At 47.0% G+C, this 18,790-nt stretch overlaps 7 protein-coding genes across 7 annotated transcripts; 4 read left to right on the forward strand and 3 right to left on the reverse strand.

The window, feature by feature from the left end:
- Window positions 1-837: 837 nt before the first annotated feature.
- ATNIH1004_003499 (dihydrodipicolinate synthase family protein) lies at window positions 838-1,728 on the forward strand (the record flags this gene model as incomplete). The annotated part of the gene is made up of 1 exon (XM_033568176.1): window positions 838-1,728. One exon carries the CDS (start codon window positions 838-840, stop codon window positions 1,726-1,728), a length of 891 nt encoding a protein of 296 aa, XP_033430171.1.
- Window positions 1,729-1,866: 138 nt separating this feature from the next.
- On the reverse strand, window positions 1,867-4,257 carry ATNIH1004_003500 (Zn(II)2Cys6 transcription factor; the record flags this gene model as incomplete). Its single annotated transcript, XM_033568177.1, has 3 exons — window positions 1,867-2,916; window positions 2,973-3,967; window positions 4,023-4,257. The coding sequence occupies 3 exons, from the start codon at window positions 4,255-4,257 to the stop codon at window positions 1,867-1,869; spliced, it is 2,280 nt and encodes a 759-aa protein (XP_033430172.1).
- Window positions 4,258-4,783: 526 nt separating this feature from the next.
- ATNIH1004_003501 (uncharacterized protein) lies at window positions 4,784-5,998 on the reverse strand (the record flags this gene model as incomplete). Its single annotated transcript, XM_033568178.1, has 5 exons — window positions 4,784-5,041; window positions 5,091-5,542; window positions 5,592-5,669; window positions 5,719-5,924; window positions 5,973-5,998. The coding sequence occupies 5 exons, from the start codon at window positions 5,996-5,998 to the stop codon at window positions 4,784-4,786; spliced, it is 1,020 nt and encodes a 339-aa protein (XP_033430173.1).
- A 477-nt stretch (window positions 5,999-6,475) lies between these two features.
- On the forward strand, window positions 6,476-7,915 carry HAO1 (alpha-hydroxy acid oxidase; the record flags this gene model as incomplete). Its single annotated transcript, XM_033568179.1, has 9 exons — window positions 6,476-6,485; window positions 6,538-6,571; window positions 6,622-6,724; window positions 6,787-7,021; window positions 7,074-7,226; window positions 7,276-7,350; window positions 7,407-7,660; window positions 7,710-7,786; window positions 7,840-7,915. 9 exons carry the CDS (start codon window positions 6,476-6,478, stop codon window positions 7,913-7,915), a joined length of 1,017 nt encoding a protein of 338 aa, XP_033430174.1.
- A 2,416-nt stretch (window positions 7,916-10,331) lies between these two features.
- Window positions 10,332-12,016, forward strand: ATNIH1004_003503 (putative MFS transporter; the record flags this gene model as incomplete). The annotated part of the gene is made up of 4 exons (XM_033568180.1): window positions 10,332-10,566; window positions 10,631-10,892; window positions 10,954-11,598; window positions 11,788-12,016. The coding sequence occupies 4 exons, from the start codon at window positions 10,332-10,334 to the stop codon at window positions 12,014-12,016; spliced, it is 1,371 nt and encodes a 456-aa protein (XP_033430175.1).
- An 808-nt stretch (window positions 12,017-12,824) lies between these two features.
- Window positions 12,825-14,099, reverse strand: ATNIH1004_003504 (zinc-dependent alcohol dehydrogenase family protein; the record flags this gene model as incomplete). Its single annotated transcript, XM_033568181.1, has 4 exons — window positions 12,825-12,869; window positions 12,926-13,372; window positions 13,426-13,815; window positions 13,935-14,099. 4 exons carry the CDS (start codon window positions 14,097-14,099, stop codon window positions 12,825-12,827), a joined length of 1,047 nt encoding a protein of 348 aa, XP_033430176.1.
- Window positions 14,100-15,121: 1,022 nt separating this feature from the next.
- On the forward strand, window positions 15,122-16,768 carry ATNIH1004_003505 (uncharacterized protein; the record flags this gene model as incomplete). Its single annotated transcript, XM_033568182.1, has 4 exons — window positions 15,122-15,246; window positions 15,302-15,635; window positions 15,683-16,111; window positions 16,187-16,768. The coding sequence occupies 4 exons, from the start codon at window positions 15,122-15,124 to the stop codon at window positions 16,766-16,768; spliced, it is 1,470 nt and encodes a 489-aa protein (XP_033430177.1).
- Between the last annotated feature and the right edge of the window lie 2,022 nt (window positions 16,769-18,790).

The following is an 18,790-nucleotide window of genomic DNA, read 5'->3' on the forward strand; positions in this document are numbered from 1 at the left end:
CGCTCGGTCCATCAATTTCCTGGCCATCAATTCCGCCGCGAGGTTTCGAGTAGCAACTTTCCCCGGTTTGACAGGAGCATGAACACAGGCGGAGACATTGTTAATAAGTCAAAATGTGTCTTAGCCGTCAATCAAGTGCTACATGGACCTAGCCATCTAGTAGGTTTGTACCCCCTGTTATTGTTAGGTAGCGAGCCCAAAAATGGGTATCTGTGTCACTCCAATTTTTCAAAGCAGGATTGATTTTATTCTTAATACCTCCATAGTAACCAGGAAAACTTCATTTGCAGTAAATATTCTTGAAAGGGCATCGACAACCTGTGAAGAGGAGACTGCACCATTTACGCACTGCTAGCTTTCACACACATCCCGTATCTTAGCATCTACCAAGAATTAATTTAGCAACATGGGCATTCAACCTATCCTACACCTACTCGCCAGCTCGTTGTAAATTGCAATGAACATGTTGGGTGTCGGTAAGTACCGTCACTGAGGACATTTGACGGGGCTCCACTATGGCTACCAGGCGCTGAAATAGTACATCCCGACTAGCCATTCACGTCGCAAATGGGCCTGGGCATGACCATACTAGAATACGAATGATGTAATTATTGCAACTCGGATATAGTGATGTGGGGCAATGGAAAAAGCAAGTGATTCTTCCCCCGATACGTCCATACCCAACAGGAAAGCGGTTCCGCAATACGCGATATCACAAGTACATAAAAATGTATCTATCATTGTCCTTCATACCCTCCATCTCATCTTTCTCTTCATCTCCACAACCAATTCCACCTCTACTTTTCCTTCTTTTCCACATTTGATTCCCCCAGCGAAATGGCATTCCTACACGGCATCCTGGTGGCCTTGATCACCCCCTTCACCGACGACAAGACCAAAATCGACCAAGGGCGCCTCAAATCCCATATCGACCACCTCATCTCTGCTGGCGTGCATGGTCTAGTCCCCGGCGGTAGTACCGGCGAGTTCACCACAATGTCAGTCGCTGAGCGGAAGGAGCTCACCGAGCTTTGTGTCAAGTTCGCCGCTGGTCGTGTTCCTGTTGTGGCCGGTACGGGAAGTACTTCTACTGCTGAGGCTGTTGAGTTGGCCTCTCATGCCGCTCAGGCGGGTGCAGCTGCGCTTATGGTTGTACCGCCGTTCTATGATCCTGTGAACCTTGAGCAGCTCACTGAGCTCATGGCTGAGATTCACGGCGCCTCGAAGCTACCCATCGTGTACTACAATATCCCTTCCGCCTCGGGGTTGACACTAAGCCCGGCTGAAATCGCGGGACTGTCAAAGGTGGGCGTCAAATATCTCAAGGACACCTCGGGCAATGCCCCTGCATTTACTGAGCTGGTCTTCGGCCTATCGGACCAGATTACTGCATTTAATGGCTGGGACAGCCTTACATTCTATGGTCTGGCTGCCGGTTGCTCTGGTGGTGTTTGGGGAGCCGCCAATCTCATTCCCGATCTGGCTGTTGAACTATGGGATGCGATTTCTGTGAAGGGAGATCTGAAGCGAGGCCGTGAGCTCTGGACCAAGGCCTGGCCTATTTGCAAGTTTCTCGAATCTCACAACTATGCCGCTGCTGTCAAAACTGGTGTCGAGTTGACGGGTCAGTCTACCGGTGGGTTGCGGAAGCCATTTGCCTTGCTCAGCCCTGAGCTGCAAGCAGAGCTGAAGCAGCTGATGAAGAATGCCGGTGTCAAAACGATTTAAATGCGGGAAATGAATCTATGAGTGTTTGAACGGAAATGAATGTCATATAATGAATATAAAGACTTGCATTACCTCGTACCTCATAGCACGTAATCCACGTAAATCGCTAAAGGGAGTGGAAAGTTGAGGTAGATAGTATCAACAAAAGAGGGGCCATATTTGTCTCTCTTTTACAATATCAATCCACGTCGGCATCGGATCGCGGCGATTCGTATCCAAGTGCTCGTCCTGTTTCCTCCATAAATCCTTCATAATGTTTCTGGCCGTCTTGAATGCGGCAAATCCGCAGGTTGACTCTGCCTTATCCAACCATTGCATGATTGCCTGCCGTCTTGACGATGTGAGGGCTTCACACCCCGCAACAAAGGCAGGCCACGCGGTTCCAGGACCTGTGGCTTGATCCTGTGGCAATGCCACATTGAAGTCTGCCAGTGCCGCAATGACACTGTCGACATGACCTGCCAGAATTGCCGGGTGAGCCTGGCGTATGCGTCGATAGAAGAAAATAACAAGAGCTTCGTTCAGCGCTCGTAGCATATGCCCATGTGGCCTAGATGGGTCAACGTGTTCCGGGGCAACACCCCGGATGCGGCCGAGAACGAACGAGCAAATCATGTTCTCCAGATGGACACTGCGTTTTTGCAGCGTTTCCCATGCTTCCAGGGTGGTATTTTTATACGACCTTTGTGCAATACGAAAAGTCTCCATGACATTGGCCAGCCTTGTGGTCTGTGACAGCAAGCTGAGCCAGGTCTCTGGAATTCCATAGATCTGCTTATACAGTGTGTCAGAGAAGCTACGGGAGTCCTGAAGGTGGATATCATGGAGACCAGTCTCCCTATCCTTTGGCTCATCGATGTTCAGATCACTGTCCGCGTAATGTGCTTCCAGACGTAAGAAGTCATCGAGCCGAGGATTCCGCTCGTTTGCGGCAGGTCCATCTTGGCCGGCCATCTGGTCAGGGCGACGCCGCCGGAAATTAGAATCGAGGGCCTCGATAAATGAGTTTGAGGGATTATAGTCGTGTAAAACATACGTGCTCTCGCCGACAAGTCGCAGCCATGTGTAGACATGGTGTAGGAGGCGTGCCTTCTGAGAAATTCTGCATTTCGGCAATCCTCGCATGCGCAATATGTGTTCCGCATTTACCATGAAACCCCGTGCATGTTGCTGTTGGCCTGAAATGATCTTTGGCGGTCATTATCCTGCTGTTAAAAAGCCCAAGCTTGAAGAAGGAAGCTTACCGCATATTCTGTCAAGCAACAAATGGCCATCAACTGGTCTTTATATTTTGCCCTTTTCGGCTCCTGTGTTTCATACTTCAATGACATCTGCATATAGTCTCTAGCCTGCTGGAACATCTGGTCCGCAGCTTGCTGCCAATGTTCAATTGAGTCCACTGGGACGATGCTCGGTTTCAAAGCTAGATGAATGGCTGAGCAGGCCAGTACGCCATAGAGATTGGCTAGACGAGCATGACTAATATTCTGAGATCCGAGTATCGTAAGGTCGCTATAGGTGCCCATTGCAGATGGCATGTTGAGGATCTTCCATGGTGATTTCTCCCCCAATGGCATGGCCATCATCTGTGGAATTACGTTCTCGTGAAAATTTTTGAATAATAAGGGGGCATCAGCCAGGGGAGCCGCATCCAGTATCGTCGAGGCCATTTCGGCCGTGCTATGTGGCGGTGTCATCATCCTCATTGTGTCTCTCTGGTCCCTATCTCTCTGTACCGGACCAGCATCCCCAGCCATGCCATAGGAAGGTGCACCAAAGTTGGATTCCGGGTCAAGACCTCGAGGGTCAGAGCCAAAGCACATGTCTACGTCCAACGTGGGCGGCTGGAAGAAACCTGGCTGATCAGGACTAAGACCCAAGAGATCAGACCAATGAAGAAAATCATCTATATGCGACAGGGAGTCAATTTTTGATGACATTGGAGCAAATGCTGGCACCTCCTCCGCAGCCACGAAGTCGGAAGAAACCGTTGGAGGTGTACTAGCCAGGGCAGGCTCGGGAGTTGTTCCTTGCACTTGACTGGGCTGGACGCCCCGCGGCATCCCCTGTGGTGCAGCTGGAGCAAAATCAAGAACTGCGAACGGACCGACGACAATGTCGCCTGTGGGCGAACGGTCGGGGTCCCGCGATCTGAGATCAATCTCAGCTAAGGAAGCATTGATGGAGCCGGAAACCAGGTCCGAGCCGAGGGAAGTGCTCATGGACAGTCTGGATTGTTCTAAGACGTGAGTCAGCGGCGGGCATCAGCCGCGACCAAAACAAGAAATCATCACCTGTGTAAAGGTGCCGGCGAGTCCCATGGTGATCATCCGCATCATTGCTGCCACTGTTGCGCATCCAGCGGACTTCGTTGGAGAAGCCCTCGCAAGCAACGCCAAGAGCACGACAGGTGCGACAGGTGGGGCGTTTCTGGTCGCACTTGACATGGCGACGTCTGCAGGTGCGACAGGCTCCTAGGGTGTGGGATCGGCGGAGGCGAACTGATCCTAGAGGCCTCGAGCCCGTCATCGGGGCATTGGATAGAGGGAATATACAATTTGGAAATATGAGAAAGTGATTAATTTGGAGTGAATTGCATGAATGTGTCTGGAAGGAGAATACAGGAAGAGAAGACGTGCCGAGGGGCGGATCAGGTGATCGGAGTTAGCTACTGGATTTGGACTGGTCACGTAGAGCAACGAATTGTGATACTCATACTATTAAGTTGTGGGATGGGCCTGGATTCATCATGGAAAGTAGTAATGGATGGTATTGATCAACATCCAAAAGGCCTATTAGCAGTGAAGCTAGCGGTCTTTGAGGTTGCCGTATCGAGAAGGATTAATATATGTTGGTACTGAGCGTTCTTATCCAGCATGTTGGATTGGAACGCTTAAGAATATTTCATGTACATTAGTATTTAATTGCAACCGGTTCTATCTAAATGCGATAGGAAAAGAATATAGTATGTATATAAGACTGTCAATGAGATAATTCGAATACATGCACAAACTTAAAATCATTCTACTTCGTATCATACTAAACATGAGGTATTCTAAAGCATTCCAAGGCGACTCGCCTCAACACGCACAGTATCGGGAATCTCCTCCTCTAAAGACTTTCCTTTTGGACTCCACCCTAAAACCTGCCGAGCCCGCTGTGAGTTTTGCTGAGCGTTTGTGCCCCAGAGAATCCCGGCGTGGGCCGACAGCCTGTCTGCTTCGTCGTGGTCGAGCTCTTTTACAGACGTCGAGTCTGCCAGGCCAAGGTTGTGCACCGCCTCGGCCACTAGTTGTGAAATTCTCTTAAAGCTCTGCTCGCGTTAGCCATATCCATGTATGCTAACTCTAGATAGAACCCACCACCATGGCGTTGCCAGCAAAATAAATCCCGTTCTTGTTCCACAGATTTCCGTCCTCAGCCTGTACAGCCTTCTCAATCAACTTCACAAAAATATCGGTGATGTCTGAAATATGGACGTTGCTCCAGGTGTTCTCTCCCTTGCCCACTTGCACCGCCGTCCGGGTCTGGATAGCGACTCTGGCCAACTCAGGAATTTGTACACTGCGTTGTTTGATTACACCTCTCCCCTGACCGTAGATAATCGGAGGGAGGACAAGAGCTGTCTTGGGACCGGCCAAGTTGAGTAGAAAGTTGTCGATGGCCCGTTTGGCCGCGTTCTGGTGGATAATATCGCGAACTTCGTTGGCGCCGTCGACATCACTAAAGACCTTGTCAGTTCCTTGTCCGTAGGTGCTGTTGACAATGTCGGAGATCGAAAGGGCGCTTGCGCCGGAGACCTGGATCCAATAGCCTGGGATAGTTAGACTGCAGTATACTTCTGATGGGCAATGTATTCCCACCAGGACTGGATCCATCGCGTCTGGCTAGCCCACGGGCAATTGCTTCGACACTCTTGATATGACTCGAACTGGCAGCATCTGAATAGTGCATTAGTAGAATCCAGCATGCGATAACCGATCAACTTACGGACAATAATATCCGCCTGACGAGCCTCTTCTTCAATTAGGGATGTGGAGTCGAGGTCTCCCAGGACAACCCGGACATCAGGATAGGACTTGGATATGACCGCCACTTTTGCATCGTCCCTTAGCAGGACAGTGAGGTTGTATTCTGGGTGTGCCGATCGGAGGGCTTGTAGGACATCCCCGCCAATGTAGCCTGAGGCGCCTGTGCTGTAGCGGGATTAGCATTCATAATGTCGGATGTTTCATGCCACTCACAGAAAGATTCGTGCCGTACTAGCCATTATTTTCGAAATTGAACTAAGCAAGAGATGGTTGAATCTTGCAATGTCTTGCATTAACAAAAATCTGCTGCTGGCGATGTAATTGCCATGACGCTGGTTGATCGCAGCAAGAAGGCAGGTGATTCCGCGGGGCACACAAAGCGGGAATTCCGCGATAGGAAACCATTTCCCCCAATCTATACGTATTCTAGCGCTGGAATATTTGCCTTATTCTTTTCTTGACTGTGGGGAAGCATTATGATGATGATTATACTTCTAATTATTCATCTGTTCCGCCTAGGGCCCTTCCGTCTGAGTCTCTAAACACTTTTTAACAATATCGCATTTTCCTTCGTCCTCAACAAAACCGCCACTCTCTCAACTATTCCTTGTTAGTGGTTTAATATCATCGAAATGGCTCATCGTGGAGAAATCCTAAACAAAGATGTATCATGCATCGCGGACTTGAAGGCTTTGGGGAGTAGTAAACTTCCCACGATGGTCAGAGGTGTGTGTACCATGTCAGCAACATGGTGTCGTTTCGATGCTGACCTATACAGACTACTACAATGAAGGCGCAATGGATCTTATTACGTATGACTTCTCTCCTTCCTATAATACTGAACTGGCTTGACAATTCCCAGCCTGCGCGAGAACGAAGCCGCCTTCGACCGGTACAAAATCCTTCCCCGGATTCTGACCAATGTCGACCACATTGACATGAGCACTGAAATTCTGGATACCAAAGTATGCTTCTCTACCAAAACAAAAGAATGAACCCATACCAACCTATACTTTTTGAGTGATAGGTATCACTTCCATTCGGATTCAGCCCGGCCGCCTCGCAGAAACTCGCTCATCCTGACGGAGAATTGGCGTCGTCTCGTGCGGCCGCCAAATTCGGCATCTGTATGGGCTTATCATCCTACTCGAATTATTCCCTAGAGGATGTGGCCGTTCAAGGAATGGGTAATCCATACGTGATACAGGTGTGTGTATTACGAGATCGATCTATTACTCTCCAGCTCTTGGATCGGGCGGAAAGTACGTTTTCATTTGTGTACTAGTTGTGCTACAATAATCTAATGCACCATAGAGGTGGGATACAAGGCACTCTTCCTGTCGGTTGATGTGCCTGTGCTAGGGAAGCGATTGAATGAGTATCGCAATAACTACCAACTGCCAGAGGACATGAATTGGCCCAACATTCTTAGTTATGGCGGTGATACTTCGAATCGGACTGATTATGGTAGGTTCTCCAGGTCTATTATTTGTGGTGGAGGTGCTGACATACACAGACCCCAGTCTTGACTGGGAAAGCACGATCCCATGGCTCAGGAAACATACATCGCTGCAAATCTGGCTTAAAGGAGGTACGACCACTCCATCCTAGGGCACTATCCTTTGTATATTGACATTGCTCCGATAGTCTGCTCCCCTGCCGATGTGGAACTGGCTATCCATTACGGCATCGATGGAATCGTTGTCTCGAATCACGGTGGTCGACAACTCGACGGTATTCCCGCGACTTTAGATTCCCTTAGAGTATGTGCCCAGGTTTCCCGAGGACGGATACCGCTTGCTATTGACGGTGGCATTCGACGTGGTTCGGATATCTTTAAGGCGCTAGCACTAGGGGCGAGCTACTGTTTTGTGGGAAGAATTCCAATCTGGGGGCTTGCTGTATGTATTCATTTCGGAATAGACATTACATGCAAACTAACAAATGCAGTATAACGGGCAAGAGGGCGTAGAGCTGGCCATCAGGATTCTGCGCCAGGAGTTGAGAATCACAATGGCGCTGGCTGGGTGGGTTTCGTTCAGACATGCAGTTTAGACCATCTGCTAATCGTCGACTACAGGTGTCGATCTATTAGTGAAATCCGAGAAAGCTATCTGTCAATTTTATATCCTGATGGAAAGCTCTCAAAGTTGTAGGACTAGGTGATGTTAGACCTTCACATTTCTCATAGAAATACTAGTAAATTGCTGTACGTGTTGATCATTAGACGTAATACCAAAGCTCACTTCCAGGTCGAAGACAATTATAAACCAGCCATTATTATTATCAATTTTTTCCCCACAGTACTAGGGCTTCCATAGATCCAATGCTTCGCGTATGCAACCGGCTTGATTGCAAGGAAAACCTCGCTTATCATAACATATCTGCCTCCATCATGAACCAAACAAACCTTCTTAATGTTCTGCATCTCTAATGCTTAATCTCGCTCCATGGCTTCTTTGCCATTTGTGCTCCCTATTAACGTAATCTACAAGCGAGCATTCTACCCTACGCGTTTTCAACACACTCTTTATTTTCAAGCAGTTCCAACCAGCACTATGCCATGAAAAGCGAGCATGACATCAAGAGATTCAGTTGAAAGGAGAGAGAATGAACTTACTTGCAACATCCGATACTAAAAAGCAAGAAATATATGCTCAATTCGCGAAGCAGCACATATGTTTAATATGTTCCATACCATAATCCGCCGCTGATTGAATGGCAGTGTTAATCACGCTGAAGGAAGCGCCAACAACCATAAATTAACTCAAAATAAAGAAGATTTGCTCTCACAATAGACACTTTTCTGCAGACTAACATAGAGCAGCGCCTAACCCTCCTACGTTTAAAACATAGCCAATATCCTTTTATTAAAGTGGCTCTACAGACTACCAGTCTGTTGGCCAAGATTGGTATACAACTTTATTAAACACTATGAAGAGTTAAAGACCAGATATTTCCGATAATATAAATATCAGTGTGCCAAATACAAGGATCCTAAAATTATTAAAGAAAGTTTGATCATGCATAAATCACTATTATACCCTAATGAAAAGGGAGACGCGAACGCAGGATTGGGGAGCTTGAATTTTGTTTCTTGCATTAGAGAACTATATTAGCAGCCACTCATATGGTAAGCGTAGCCATTGTGAGATAATGAAAGATAGTATGGAGTAGATGATGACACTAATTTTAATATTAGATATGTTATCGATTGTATTCAGAATGCAATTGTATTTGCCACATGTGTATTTTCTAGTAAAGGCGTGGTGTCACAACAAATAAAATATGGAATAGATTCAATATTGAAGGAGTAGATGGTGAGATAAACTGCAAATGGCCAGAATTCTGCATCACTTTTGAAGACTGCAAGTGTGTGATTTGGACCGATAAAACCTGTTGTTTCTCTTGGCCGTCATCGTAGAGCTGTTCGAGTCTGGCAAACAGTGCTGTGTAGGAGAATTATCGGAGATTTCCTAGATGGTCTGGGTCAGTTGTTACCTCTGACCAACGAAAATGTCTGATTCACAAGCGTGGCGTAATGATATTTGGTCCCACTCACCGTTATCAATCCATCAAAAGACAACAGTTTTCTGTTGTCAAAACTACTAGATCCCGGGATGGACTATCAGTCACACGGCACCACATGATCCATCCCTCAACGAACCAGCAACAGCCATGGAGTACAGAACACCCCCAGTGATTTTAGCTACGAATACGAGGCAACCCCACTAGATCTAGTTAGGATTGGATTGTACTGTAGATACAACTATATATTTCCTCTTCCTTATGGGTCTCATAATTTGACAGGAAGGGGTGCAATGGCACGGTGTCCGACGACGAAAGCTGGGAAGAAGTTTACTACATATTAATATTATTCCGGGGTGTCAGCACATTTACTATCTAGATCGCAAATAGTCATCCTAGACTAAATGTCTTGGCTGATCTTAAGTTTTGCGGGCGCCGGCCGAGTGGCTAATTTAATGATTCTCTATCAGGGGATGGACCCGTAGAACCTATAGTATAGGCTATGAACAAAAAGGGAATCGTTGAAAGAAAGAGAAATAGGGAGGAAAGCCACGTGTTGTGGGTCATCGAGAGCCAATGGGACCAACAGGCCCCGTGGGGGCGATAGGGACAATAGGACAGTAGGGACAGTAGGGAGAGTAGGGACAGTAGGGACAGTAAGGACAATAGGGTCAACAGGGTCAACAGGGTCAATTGGCCCAAGAGGTTCAACAGTTCAATTCCTAAAAACTTAATCTAGGCACTTTTCCGCTACAGAAATTCACCGACAGCCGATTTCGGCCATATACCTTATCTTCTGATAAGATTACTGTAGACAAATTACACAAAGTCTTGGCTAAACGAAATGCAAAGCATCTTAATCGCAATGCATACACATATCATATCAAGATAACGGACGTGATAGAAAATCAATTTCCTAATATGATTCAGAATAAATGCTTTAAAGCTAAGGCTCGGGCTGGTCTCAACTCAGGTCAACATCATCTCTACGGAATTTAATTCCACGTGGAGTTCTGACTATCATTCTAAGGCATTGGAGGACAAATGTCGAGCCGCAAAGCACTTGAACATATCCCGACGAAGCCACCGCTTGACGATGACGCGAATACTAGTGTGCAGCGTTCGGAGGTTGGTCGGTCCGTGGCCATAGACCCCCGTGCCGAACGGAGTGTGGTCTCGAAGTTTGACCTCCGCATTCTTCCCGTATTAGCAGTCATGTATCTCTTCAATAGCCTTGATAAATCGAACCTTGGAAATGCCAAGACTGCTGGTCTGGAAAGTGCGTGGACTGGGTCCTATTATAGGATTGGTGTTTAGTGACTGATATGTATTTGTTTGTATAGACACCCTCCATCTACATGGTAACCAGTACAACATAATATTGAGCATCTTCTTCATTCCATATGTCTTGACGGCCCCATTTCTTGGAATTCTGGGGAAGATGTATGGTCCCAACCTTGTTTTGCCTTGCATGATGTTGTGCTTCGGCCTCTGCACACTTCTTGTCGTCGCCGTCTACAATTTCGAAGGCCTTCTCGCGATTCGATGGTTCCTGGGCATGGCGGAGAGCGCTTTCTTCCCACTCGTGATCTATTATCTAACCACGTAAGGGCTCTCGACCTGCAAGCTCATATTTAATGCTAAACAAAGATGGCGTGGCAAACAGGTTTTATCGTCGAGGAGAAATGGCAAGGCGTCTTGCCATTTTCTATGCCGCCCAGAGTATCGCTTCTGCCTTCTCAGGGCTGCTTGCTTTTGGCGTTTTCCGGATCAAGTCCGGTTCGCTAACCCCATGGCGCTACCTTTTTCTCATCGAAGGCGCTGGTACTATCGTCTTCGCCATCTTTGCAATCTGGTATTTGCCGCGGTCTGCATCTGAGGCCAGCTTTCTCACCCCATCAGAGAAAGCGCTGGCATACGAACGGATGCAGCTCGATAGTTCTTCGGTTGTCAATGAGAAGCTCAATATTCGCGAGGCATTTACCATCTTCAAACATCCTACCAGTTGGATGATTCTGGGTATCCAAGTTTGCTTGGGTGTTCCACTACAATCCGTTCAGCTCTTCTTGCCACAAATCATCAATCGACTAGGATACAGCACCGTCAAGACGAATCTCTACACGGTTGCCCCCAATGTGTCCGGGGCTATCATGCTTCTAATCTTAGCATTTCTCAGCGACTGGACCCGGTGGAGATTTCCGTTCATTGCATTGGGTTTCCTCTTCACATTCATTGGATTCATAATTTATGTCGCCATTGATGTTAGGCACGATATTAATGTTGCCTACTTTGCTTCCTTCATAATGACATGGTAAGCTAGATCCATTCTTTAACATTCTACGATTTCATTATATTTTCCACTAACCGGGCATTTAAGGGGCACATCGGCTCCATCTGTTTTGCTGGATGTTTGGTACAACAACAATATCGCGAGTGAAGGAAAACGTGTGATTTTAACCAGCATTGCTGTCCCTCTGGCTAACCTGATGGGCCTAGTCAGTTCAAATATCTTTCAGAATCAGGATGCACCAAAATATATGCCGGCTCTTATCACAACCGCTGCTTTTGGAGGAACTGGCATTGTGTTAACTCTGATTCTTGGCGCCTGGATGATAATAGACAATAAGCGACGGAATGTGAAGCAAGGCATCACCCTCAGAGCTCTGGATGTCCCAACAGAAAGGTTGAGGGAGGGTCCTGCTAACCCTGATTTCAGATGGTTCTACTAGATATATTGATTTCTAACACCGACGAATTTATATTTCCATATCATTTTATTCTTATTTCGGGATATGAGACGCAAGAAGACAGTTATTCAAGCGTTTCTAAGTAAAGGAACTGCACGATTTCTAAGAAACTTTCCAGAGATTGCATTTGCACTCTTCTGTAAGAGGGGCGTAGAGTCACTCTGAGAAACATCAAAATCAACAGCTTCTGAAACACGCGTTTCTAACGTGTCAAATACATTTTAGAGGTCTTCAGAACCCAGAGGACAGCCATGGGTCCTCCGGGTCCCCATCCATGCTGGTGGAATAATTCACGCGTTAAATAGGGAGCCAAACAAAGGTAGTATTAGCTGCCACCTATGGATTAAGAAATAAAAACTAGCAACCTAAGCGATGACGCCTCTGTTTATAGATACGGGCAATAATAGTAGAATAAATTAATTTAAAAGTGAAAGCTTTGGAACTACCTATAAAATTAAGATAGTAAATTAAGAAGCAGTCATCTGAATGGGGAATTAAAAAATGATAGTATCTACTTTAAAAAAAAAAAAAAAAAAATTAATACTGTATAAAGTAGTTCTGGGAACCAAGGCTGGAAATAGTCTGCCAACATTGTTGTGGAATTGGTTATTATAATTATAATATATAGAGTAACGGCATGTAATACTACACGAGGGATAGTATGTTAACACCTGCCTGTACAGTGTAGGACTACAGAGAATGAGAGTATACATGATGGCAGTATGAGTTTCACTAGATTTAAAATGGCGTAAATACTCTTCCTCCACGCATTCTCGTACCTCCAGCTCACTCAGTCGATCTTGATAGTTAGCTTGCCAAAGTGCTTTTGATCCCACTACACTTTAAGGTTAGCAAGGTAGTTCATTCCTAAGCAATGACCGACAGTCTTACCATGTATTCATAGGCCTCTCTGGCATGATCGAGAGAAAAGACCTTTTCATCCACCACCGGATGGATGTTGTTCGCCTCGATAGCTTGGATCATATCTTTCATCAACGCCTTGCTTCCAACATAGATGCCTCTCACAGTGCAAATGTTGCTCAGCGCACTTAGGATTGGGGGTTGGCCCTCGGCATCAGTGCCACCAACGAATCCAATAATATTAATAACACCCTCGAATTTGATGCACTTAAAACTCTGGGTGAGGGTGCCGGAACCGCCAATCTCGATGATGTGATCAATACCAACATTGTCTGGAGTTAGCGTGCGAGCGATCTCGCCCCAGTTAGGGCTCGAATTGTAGTTGATAACGTGGTCGGCCCCAAGCTCCTTCAATTTCTTAGCCTTTTCGTCCGACGACGTGGTCGCGATGACAGTGGCACCAGCCGCTTTGGCGAACTGCGTTATGGGTTAGCCTTATAGTGCCCCAGGGCCTTTAGTGGGGGCCCTACCTGCAATGCGAAGATGCTCACACCGCCAGTTCCCTGCACCAGTACTGTTTGACCAGGCTTTAAAGGTTTTAGACCATACAAGGCATTCCAGCTAGTAAGACCCGCGCATGTCAGGGTGCTCGCCTCGAGATGATTCAGATTCTTAGGACTCTTGACCACCCCATTCTCATTAAAGACTCCGTACTGACGCAGCGTACCAGGCAATATTCCCCCCAGACCAGATTGGGCCGCCGCAAAATCAATGGGGCCGTACTGGTGTTGTTGGCTGAACAAGGTAACTACGCTGTCGCCTTTGTGGAACTGGGTTACTTTAGATCCAGCCTCGATAACCTCGCCGGCGCCATCGGAGCCCGGTACCGTTGGTAGATTAATATCGAATGGGTACAATCCCTGCCGTAGAGGCCCAAATGTCAGCCATACCGTACCGTACAGCAGGCAGCACATCGTGGTGGGGGTATAGAAAAAATCGACCACTGGTCAGGATCTACTAGAAATTCGCATCAACATACCTTAGTGATTATCAGGTCACGATAATTCAGTGATACTCCATGGAACTTCACGAGAACCTCATTCTCGCCCACTTTGGGAACCGGCGCATCGCCATAGACAAGACCATCAAACCCTTTCTCCTTGCTTACTACCCTCCACTGCTTCATACTTCCAATTGTCACCATTGCTCTTGATTTATAAGCCAAAAGGATTTAAACAACAAAGGGTCGAATGAACCGGGGAATGTTTTGGTGGAGGGGCATCCAGTCCACTGAATAAGCGTCCCGTTAGTTAACTAGTGGCAGCTTGGTCTTGACGTAAGACCTCCACCTCCAAGACGATATGCTTCACAATTTAACTTTTCTCTTTAGTCAGCACCAGCTTGGTCTTCATTTACTAATATCATGCTTTAACTATTCCACTATCTCCATTCTTACTATAACTCAATTGGACACGCTGTCCCATTAGGAAAGAGTTGTTCATGGCGGGTCGCATGGTTAATTAATCCATCTATGTCAATTCTCAGAGTTGTCGATCTTGAACTACAGAACCATGGATCACTTCCCCATGCGATCCCTAATTTACAGACCCTTGATATTTCTGAGCCCATCAACCATGTAGAGTATTAGGTTCGATCCGATGAACTTGTTTTTATAGGCACTACTGTCCCTTGACAATAAACATACCCATTTCTTAAAGAGAGGAGAGTGGCCAAATGCTGTGTGAGGAGAATCAACAGTGATAAGAAGCCCGTTGCGTGGATTGGGGGGGAAATAACTACTAAACTTTGACCAAAGCCAGGGACTGATGCTAGTATTTGTGTATCTCCCTAGTTCGGTTCTGTTTCGCACAGCCGACGGTCAGTTGGACATGGTTGCATTTACGCATATGATTTTCGAGGCAGGCCTACAATAGTGGGAGACCTCCAGCCTCCACATTGTGACATCGCTGTGCATTAATAAATACACGGCATTGGCTATAGACCAGTGATTTCCTCAGGTATACACTAATTACCAAGTCTAACGACATGGGCTTTCCTTTTCGATCCACACCAACACATGGATGGCATGATATTCGGAATCAAGAGGGACCACATTGAGAATACAAGTCCGAACCCAATATGCTAGCGGCATGAACCGGCATAATATCAATAAGAAATACCAGCCTTTGATCTCTGCTACTCACAATATTCAACTCATCTATCAACATGGCTGACCTTTTCGTCGACATTGTTACTCCCAACGACCACCGCTACTCGCAGCCGACCGGCCTCTTCATCAACAACGAATTTGTTCCATCGGGCGGACAAACCATCACCTCCATCGACCCCGCGTATGTCTTCATCCTGCTACTCCTCATCCTATCTACTAACGTACGCATTCCATAGCACCGACAAGCCCATCGCCACCGTCCACGCTGCCAGCACTGGCGATGTCGACCGCGCTGTGAACGCGGCCAAGGCTGCCCTGGTCAATCCATGCTGGAAAAAGCTTCCCGCCACCGGACGCGGGCAGATGATGGCCAGACTAGCAGACCTGATTGAGAAGAACAGGGAGCTATTTGCCTCCATTGATGCGTGGGATAATGGTATGAACCCTCCAGACAGGCCTCCTCGCAGAATTCAGCTCACGAACCAGGGAAACCCTATCATGTCGCCCTCAACGAAGACCTCACCGAAGCCCTCATCGAAGCCCTCATCGAAGCCCTCACTGAAGCAATTGGTACGATTCGCTACTAAAGTGGCTGGGCCGATAAGATCTTTGGTCAGACCATTAGCACCACGCCTGAAAAGTTCGCATACACTATCCGCCAACCGGTGGGGGTTGTTGGTCAGATCATCCCGTGGAATTATCCTTTGTCTATGGCTACCTGGAAATTGGGACCTGTACTGACCTGTGGAAATACCATTGTGCTTAAGCCGGCGGAGCAAACACCACTCAGCACCCTTGTTTTGGGAAATCTGATCAAGGAGGTTGGATTCTCTCCAGGCGCGGTCAACATTACGAACGGCTACGGCCGCGAGGCTGGCGCTGCTCTAGCGTCGCACCCGTTGGTCGATAAGATCGCATTTACAGGCTCCACCATGACAGCCCGTGAAATAATAAGAATGGCTGCCGGAACTCTCAAAAACATCACCCTTGAGACTGGCGGTACATCACCACTACTGGTCTTCCCAGATGCGGACCTCGACGAAGCCGTGAAATAGTCGCATTTTGGCATCATGTCCAATCAGGGTCAAATCTGCACAGCTACATCGCGCATTTACGTTCAGAGGGACATTTTCCAGTTCTTCCTGACCAAGTTCAAAGAGGCCGTCAAGACTACCTCCAAGATCGGCGACCAGTTGGACGAGTCAATCTTCCAGGAACCACAGGTGACTCGCGCCCAGTACAAGCGTATTCTATCTTACATTGAGATGGCCAAGAGCGAAGGGGCCACGGTCGTCACTGGCGGCTCTGCCCACACTCCCGCTAACAGCAAGAATGAGAAGGGATACTTTGTCGAACCCACCGTCTTCACAGACACCACCGACTCCATGCGGATAGTCCGCGAGGAAGTCTTCGGGCCGGTAGTGGTCATTCTGTCCTTCTCAAGCGAAGAGGAATCCATCCAGCGTGCAAATAGCACAACATATGGTCTCGGTGCTGCTGTCTTCAACCTTGAGCGTGCGCACCGTGTGGCAGCGGAAATCGAGTCTGGTACGATATGGATTTACAGCAGTCAGGACTGTGATCCTCGTATTCTCTTTGGTGGTGTTAAACAAAGTGCAATCGGGAGGGAGCTGGGTGGGAGAGGCCTTGAGGCGTATAGCCAGGTAAAGACCGTTCATATCAATATGGGCAGCAGGCTGTGATGATTCTACTACTGAGCTACGAAACGGTTATAGAATAGAGTAGACAGATTTTGAAAATGTAGAGTTTTGCATACACATAGTGATAGTCATGTAGTACTTTGCACTTGCTCAGTGGCATAGCGAGGTATAGCAATGTATGAACCCAAAGTTGGGTACGGTGTTCACTAGGATATCTTGTCAGTACGTGTTAAGCTCGGACTTCAAGCACCACAGCAGCATAGATGGTTGAAGGAAAGGATATTCATAATTGATGGTGTCACGCGGGTAGTCACCAGTCACGCTTGTTTAGTTTTGTTTCTAGATCATCACACCAGTCAATGATAAGGTGGTATCTGGCTGAAAGAGATGCGCTCTACAATACAATCATAACGTCCCTAGTGACTGAAATTTGAATAATCATCCTCTATATTTACTATCAATACTAGAAGAGGATGTGCCATCCCAAGTTTGTTTCTTAGACATCTTACATATAGATACAAGTCTGATATCAGCCACATAATCCGTATACCGTGAGTGTACCTTTAAACTCAGATGGTATATAGACTCATCAGCAAAAATGCCACGGGGCTGCTATACTTACCCTCGTTCAGAGTGGAAGCATTTGGCGCCGCCTAGGTCCTTCGAACTAACCAGAACGCCATGTCTTAACTCAAGTCAGAGTAGGCGGAACAATTCGGTCATAGCAAGTCTGGACACCCGAAAAGAATTAAGTCAGTGCTATAGGATCCCAAACGAGCAATGAGAAGCGTATCAAGGCTACAACCAAATCAGCTGTTCACTCGATTAAAGGCAGGTCGTAACGAGAAGGCCCGTGGAATTCCCGCAGATAGACAATATTTCTTATCACTCACCGTCTGTATGCTGCGATCTAGGATAGTTTCGTGGCCATTGCAGTGGCGAGGGAAATCTAGAAACATCACAATCCGAAAGCTTAATCTCAGGTAGGAAGGCGATTCCGATGACCCTTAAAACGCAAAACCGATGCATCGAGGGAACCCCAGCAAATACCCCTTTTTAAAATAGAAGGAAAACCCGGAATACGTATGTTTTCATCTATATCTTAAGCTTCCGGTTGGTTAAGGGTCTTCGGAAATAAACTGAATCTCCACATATACCTTCCAGACTATTATAAACTTTCGGCAATTCCATCCATAAAAGGCCACAGGCATGGCGCTGAATCGAGTACATTCCCCAGTAGAAGCTGCCTGTTGAGTTTAGTCTTCTTCGATAGGCAATCATGAATAAAGATTGAGAAAGAGGAATATCTCTTTAAAAGTTTTCGGCAGCGCGCGGCAGGCAGGCTATGGCGAATCCAGTTTTGCCCCAGATTATCATTAATGGAATCCACAACACAGTGTGTAACAAGAACCTGGGGTCGCGGGATCTGGGGTAGAGTTTGTCAGTATCGTTATAATTCTGGCTTTCGGCTCTAACGTAATTAATGGCCAACCAGGGGATAGTGATTGGAATAACTTAAGTTTGCAACTAGCTAAGTTCAGTATGTCAGTCACAAACATACTCTATCTTAGAATGTTACAAACGCAATCCTATCACTATCTCCTATCTACCTCGAGTGTCATACTGAATCCATAGATACGACATTCCCCACCCTCTATCTGGACGGCATCTAGTTTCACTCCCACCATCCCCAGTCTTCTCCTGGTGGTTGTTGGGACTCCACTCGCCTCCATCCGCTCCGTGGCTATCTTACGTCGCTGGCTGCGATTTGCAAAACCCCATTCGCTTTGGAGCAGCCCCCTCCTCTCCTCGCAATTAACTCTGTGGCAGCTGTTTTGTTCATATCCCCCTTCCCCCCTCCTCTCTCTCTTTGATTTTCTATTCCCCCAGTGTAATATTTCGCATTCTCCAGCGTAGGCCATTCAAAAAACTTGGTTTCCTTGCCTTTCCCTATATTCTTATTCTTTATGTGTTTATTATCCTCCTTCTTAATTCGCTGTATTCTTACCTCTCGCAAAACTGCCGCGGGAAAACAGAAATAGAAAACGCACATACTATATCACT

The sequence above is a fragment of the Aspergillus tanneri genome (genome assembly GCF_003426965.1).
Source record: "Aspergillus tanneri strain NIH1004 chromosome Unknown AapTan_1_pilon_pilon_pilon, whole genome shotgun sequence".
In the NCBI taxonomy this organism is placed as follows: Eukaryota; Fungi; Ascomycota; class Eurotiomycetes; order Eurotiales; family Aspergillaceae; genus Aspergillus; species Aspergillus tanneri.